The 6,080-nt window shown below is 43.6% G+C and overlaps 1 protein-coding gene across 1 annotated transcript; it reads right to left on the bottom strand.

Moving 5' to 3' along the window:
- Positions 1-1,588: 1,588 nt before the first annotated feature.
- On the bottom strand, positions 1,589-4,120 carry LOC147619502 (G-type lectin S-receptor-like serine/threonine-protein kinase At5g24080). Its single transcript, XM_086773453.1, has one exon. The coding sequence runs from the start codon at positions 4,118-4,120 to the stop codon at positions 1,589-1,591; it is 2,532 nt and encodes an 843-aa protein (XP_086629579.1).
- Positions 4,121-6,080: the final 1,960 nt, after the last annotated feature.

Here is a 6,080-nt window from a genome sequence, read left to right as displayed (position 1 = left end):
CTAATACATTTCTTTGTTTTTTGGTCTTGGACATGGTAGTAGGTAAGGAGATTCTACTTCTAAACATAATGCATGACCATTAGAGTTCTTTAAGAAATTGAAATATATAGAGTTTTAAGATGCTATAATATGAAATAGAAAAAATATGCTTAAAAAGTCCAGAGATATATAGGGGGAGTAGACTTATAAGGATACATGTAAATGTAAGGAAAACAACTTATAATGATTAGTGTGAAGGTTTGGAACTTAAAAAAAAAACCTTTTTCTTTACATTAAAAAAAACTACAAACATCAACTAAGACATAGATTGTGTGGAGGTATATGTGTGCGTGAGAGAATCTATGTATTTTTGTGTGAGTGAGTTCGTGTGTGTGTGTGTGTGTGTGTGTGTGTGTGAGAGAGAGAGAGAGAGAGAGAGAGAGAGAGAGTTAAAACATGAAAGAAGGCAAAAAGGCATGGAGGGGTTTCCGCAAACCAGCCTTGAAAAAGACAAAAAGGCTTCCTATGTTTGAAGCTTGGACATGTGTGTGTGTGTGTGTGTGTGAGAGAGAGAGAGAGAGAGAGAGAGAGAGAGTGAGAGACAGGAAGATTTGTTGGCTTGGGCATTTCGTACTAATAAAGAGTAAAAGTATAATCTCTAATTAAGGCTACACAATAGAATTAGTTCATTTTTATTTAGAAATATTACGCGAAAAAGTCTTTGGCTTGATTTTTTTTTCTTCACTTCCCAAGCCTTGCAACCATAAACTTAAAGTGGATGTAGATTAATGAATTGAAAGTGATCCCTTAAAAGCATTGGTGGGTGACTTTCTCTATACTCTTTGTTAATTACTTTTGAGTTTCATTGCCCAATTGTTCCTCTTTAAACTCTAAGACCACGGTTTACATGTCTAATACACATGCCTTTAATGAACCAAATCAATAAATTGAAAAAGCCACGGCATTTGAAAAGGAATATAAAATTTAGAAAATCCTATAGATGTTCATTACATTTTTCAGTTATTTCGTACTTCTTTCTTTTTAACCCTCCGTAACACTTTTGAGAAGAAAATTCTACAATTGGATAATGCTATGCCTATGGTTTGGCCAAGTGTTATCCACCACAATTATTACTATTTTGTGTGTGTATGTTGAGGGGGGGAGAGAAACGTGTGTATTGCTATGTGTGCAAATATTGCTATTTTGGGTGTGTGTGTTTGGGGGGAGGGAGAGAGAGATGTGTATTGCTAGTTAGTGAGTGTGTGGGGAGAGAGAGAAAGAGAGAGGGGGGTGTGCGTGAGACGGAGTCACGTAACGTAGACTCCAAAGGGTTATACACCCAATCAATGGAGAGACTTGAACCCGGGTGGGTTCATGTCATCCCAAGGGCAATTCCAAAGAGGAGAGAGCCGGAGAGGTGTTCTCGCGAGGAACAGTTAAAGTAAAGACGATAACAGTAGGCAGCCGTGAGTGTTGTAAAATAACAATTGTTGATTTGTTAGTGTGTGCACAGCCGTGACAGTTGTAAAGTTGTAGAGCATTACAGAGAAAATAATACATCTAATACTCCAAGTAGAGATTCTGCCTAGTAAAGCAAAATCAAGAGAAGCTACCTTGCAGAGATGACAGAGGAGGAGTTTGCAAAGCTAGAGGAGTTTAAGTAACTAGCGGAGATTTGCTCGCTATCCGAAAGGAAGGAAGGTAAGCGGGTCATGGTCATCTGAGGGGCAGGGTTAGGAGGATCCTCGTCAACATCAACGGTTCCCTCGATTAGCTGGATAACACGGGACATTGAAGGGCGCATGGAAGGCATCTGCTGAATGCACCAGAGCCCAATTCTAAGGAATCGGAGTTGCTCGAGTGCCTCTTGTTGCGAGCAGGGTGGTTCTTCATATTGGGTAGCCACAGCTTCATGGGGAAGTAGTTCTCCTGCTGAGATGCTCTGGAGTGCCCAGTCCAGGAGCCACATATGGTCATTTACCATCTTAGGGCCGCGCACGAGCTCCAGTAGCAGCATGCCAAAGCTGTAAACATCCGCTTTGAAGGTCACCTCGTCGCTTGTCAGCCACTCGGGGGCCATGTAGCCCCGCGTGCCGCGCATGCCGGATATGGTAAGGTGGCTTTCGCGCAGGTGGAAGCGCCTCGCAAAGCCGAAGTCCGCCACCTTGGCGGAGAAATCGTGGTCGATCAGGACATTCTGTGGCTTGATGTCGCAGTGGAGGATGCGCGGGCTGCAATCATGATGAAGATATGCAATACCGCGGGCGGTGCCCAGCGCGATAGAGTAACGTGTGGCCCAATCCAGGGGCTGTTGTATGGCGGCGGCGCCGGAGAGATACCTGTCCAGTGACCCGTTTTCCATGTACTCGAACACAAGCGCCCTCCTCTCCCCAGCTCGTTCACCTGTGCAGTAGCCCAAGAGGCTTACTAGATTGACGTGGTGGATCTTGCCTAAGGTGCTCACCTCTGACCTGAACTGCTTGGCTCCTCGATGGGCATCTCTATCAGCTCCATCCTGGCCGTCCCTGAAAGTGTCCCCCTTGAGGACCTTCACGGCTACCGCCACTCGCTCTGTGCTGTTAGTCCCCGCCCTCTTCTTTTCCATCCACCCTTTGAACACTTTACCACAACTCCCCTCCCCTAATAACTCGCTGAAATTGTTTGTTGCCTCTACCAGCTCCTGGTATGTCGGCCCAGCATCAGAGACATCGACCATCTGCTGATCAGGTTCCATGATTGACCGAGGTCTGCCATTGCTCTTCCGTGCCAAAAACAACCAAGCACACCACACAATTGCGGCCGCCACCACCCCGCTCGCCACTCCTACGCCAATCGCCACTCCGTTCTTAACCCCACTACCTGACGCATTAGCGCCGGCGGCTACCACTTTGATCAACAAAGTGTTACCAGCTGTGGAGTAGCCATTCATCAAATATCCTGTGGTCCCATTGCCCTTGAGAAAACAGGTGTTGTCATTTCTGTGGGAGGCAGCTATGCATGTACATTTGTTCAAGCACAGTGTTTTGCATTGGGCTATGCCCACATCGGGTTGGTTACTCAAGTCATTGTAGTAGTAATCGCTGTCGGCCATCTCAACCATGCTAAATCCACCACTCATGCCGCCATCTCCTGATGGGGCGCAGGTCGCACTAAAATTGATGTTGCTACCACAGCCTTGTGAACGATCTTGAACATCCATGGCATAGTAACCAGGTGGGCAGGTGCAGTTTATTGTCCCATCTGCTAGCTCGTTACAGATTCCAAACGGACCGCAAGGGCTTCCCAGCTTGCACTTATCATCCACAATCTCCCATGTCTCTTGCCATGACCTTGCACTGGCTTGCCAACTGTAGATTCGGAGATTACCATCTTGATCCAGCGTTAATCGGCTCACTGGCATAGAGCCATTGCTGTAAAAGGATTTACCATAGTCTTGATTAATCAAGAAATCTCCACTCACATTCATATTTGCATACATGTATATGAAGTCGACGTTGTGGTACAATGCGTGCAGATACAGGTTCTGCTGATAATCTGTTGCAAGGTGGAACCTACCTGATACATAAGACGTCTGATTCTCCCTTGACTGCAACAGATAGGGTTTGTTTACTACCAGATCCACATCCGCAGAATCCCCATACTTTGGGAGCATAAGAGAGTCCGTGAGCTCTGCAAAGCTCTGCCATAAAATGTTCTTGCTCTGATCCAGCAGCACCAGGTTTCCTGTGTCTTGCAATTCTGCAAAAGAAACTTTGCTAATTTTGCCACTGCTCCAAACAACGTTTTCCCTTGAATCAGAAAGCTCTAAAATGCCTTGGCTTGTGAAATTGAACATGGCACCACTTTCCATCACCGGATTATCGCTATCCTTCAATTTAGCCGGCCACCAGAGGGATGTTTTGTTTGGATCACTGGTAAACCATATTGACAGCAAATACTCATTATGGCTAATGTTCTTAAAACCAAAAGTGCAAACTCCATTCTCGGACAGCCAGTAATTAGCGCTGCTTAGCTGAGTAGCTGCAAAAGAGGCGTTGCGCCCGGGCTGAAATACTGTTGCAGCAGCGCCAGTGCTACTCACAAGGAAACTCCCAACTAACCAGCACCCAGCTAGAAGAAGAAGAGAAACTCGGCCCGCCATGCTTGATTATTGATCAATTTGTAAGATCAAGAGGATTAAGGAGGTTTATTAAGGTTAACATAGGTAAAAGACAGGGAGAGGCAGATAGGCTGTAGATCTTGAAGCTCTTAAAATAACAGTGGGAAAAAAACTGAAGCAGGTGAGGGAAAAACAGAGATAAGCACAATATTAGTACTTTCCTCTTCCACAATTCGGTGACTTTCGGGGCAGAAACTAGCTACATGCGAGTAGTTTTTTTATTGTTTTCCATGATTGGGAAAATGAAGTCATAAAGTACTCTACCTAGGAGAGGTTGAAAACGTGTTCTTGATCCAAACTTTTTCATGGTTGCATTCGCATTTTCTTGACAAAATTTAGTCTATCTTAAGAAAAACGTATAACTTTGTGGAGCACCAAAAGCCACACGCTAGGGGAGTGGAAAGGAACACAAATAGAAGCAAGACTTCAAGCAATCAATGGGCCTTTTCACACTACCTCAAACCACCTAGCATAGAACAACCTCAAAACACTTAGTCGGCAATGATACATAGAGAAAAAACAAACAAAAAAAAAAACAGCAAATTTGAAAAGGCTACATAGTGAGAGTGTGCCACACCAAAGTATTCCAAATCCCAATGATAATATTTTGAACTAATCCATGGCAGGTTCAAATGTCACCCACACTAGGTCAAAACTTTAAATTGCATAAGCAGAGCTCCAATCAAAGCCACATTTGAGTTTCTACTTGAAAGCGGAAACTTTATAAAAAAAATTATAGGCATATGTATTTTAAAACTAGGGAGAGAAATTCACCTTATGGTTCCTAATATTACCTGCCTAGCAAGCTCTTAAGTTTAATTTACACTTTGCAAGGGGCATTGCCTACCAATGATTGGTTAGGAGTTATCTGAGTGGTAACTCAATCCATGCATGCCGCTCATTTGTGAGGGTTGTTTGATGTCCTTTTATTTGTGAGGATTATTCAATGAGCAGCTTCAAAAATTTGTTTATCGACCTTTTTACGAGAGTGTATGGGGAGGGTAAAAAAATTAAATTGTGTAAGATAGCACTAAATAACCACATTTTTACAAATATATTACACTAGAGAGAGATTAAGATGAAAATTAGCATAATAACAACATAATGATGAGAAAATAAGCTTGTGTCTTTGCATTAGATGTAAGCCTCCTATATAGGCAAGTATATAAGTAATTACGTTGCACTAATCTATGATTAGTTGAGTGATTTAGGCCTCCTCCATTATCTCCCCTGATTGTAGCACCATAAAGTGGCCACCATCTGCTGGAATCAAGCCCTTGAATATCTCAATCTACCTACATCCTCCATGAGTTCTTTGTTGAGATGTCAGGCTCAACATGAGTTGACACTCATGAGGTGCCTGCATGACCGTTCGACATTTATATCACTAGCGGGTTTGGTAGCTGGCATCAACATATTTTTGCCAGAGATTCTATAGCTGGACTACACCGACTAGTCCACAACTACCCACTCCACTTAGTGTGTTCACATTATGGACCGCTTGTATATACTCTATTATGTGTGTTAGTCACTTTATATTCTTTGTAGACCTCTTTTGTTGTGTGAAGAAGAAGAAGAACTTTCAGCCTCTCACCTTGTGTGTTCTCTTCTAGGGTTTGTGTGAGTGTGTGTGTGCTTGTTGCAAGAGCTCAAGATCTCTTCTCCCCTCTGCATCTTTTTATGGTATTAGAGCCTGGTTCATGCTAAAGGCTGAGCGACAAGCAAGAGAAGCATAAGAAGCAATACGATGCTAAGAGCTTCGTCTACTCTTCCCCCTTTGTGTTGGCTACTACACCCTTGTTTGCGGAAGCTCTTTGGGAGGCACCGGAAAATGAACTCCGATTGAGGAGCTTTCTTCGTGTGGGAGCAGAGCTACAAGGTTACTATATTGTCCGTTGGAAACGCGTTTCAAGTACGTTTGGACCTCCGTTTTTCAATTCGC

This window comes from Cibotium barometz, chromosome 33 (genome assembly GCF_041138505.1).
Source record: "Cibotium barometz isolate CiBa-2024 chromosome 33, ASM4113850v1, whole genome shotgun sequence".
Classification (NCBI taxonomy): Eukaryota; Viridiplantae; Streptophyta; class Polypodiopsida; order Cyatheales; family Cibotiaceae; genus Cibotium; species Cibotium barometz.
Note: the sequence above shows the minus strand (reverse complement) of the source record. Positions and strands in the feature narration are given on the sequence as shown.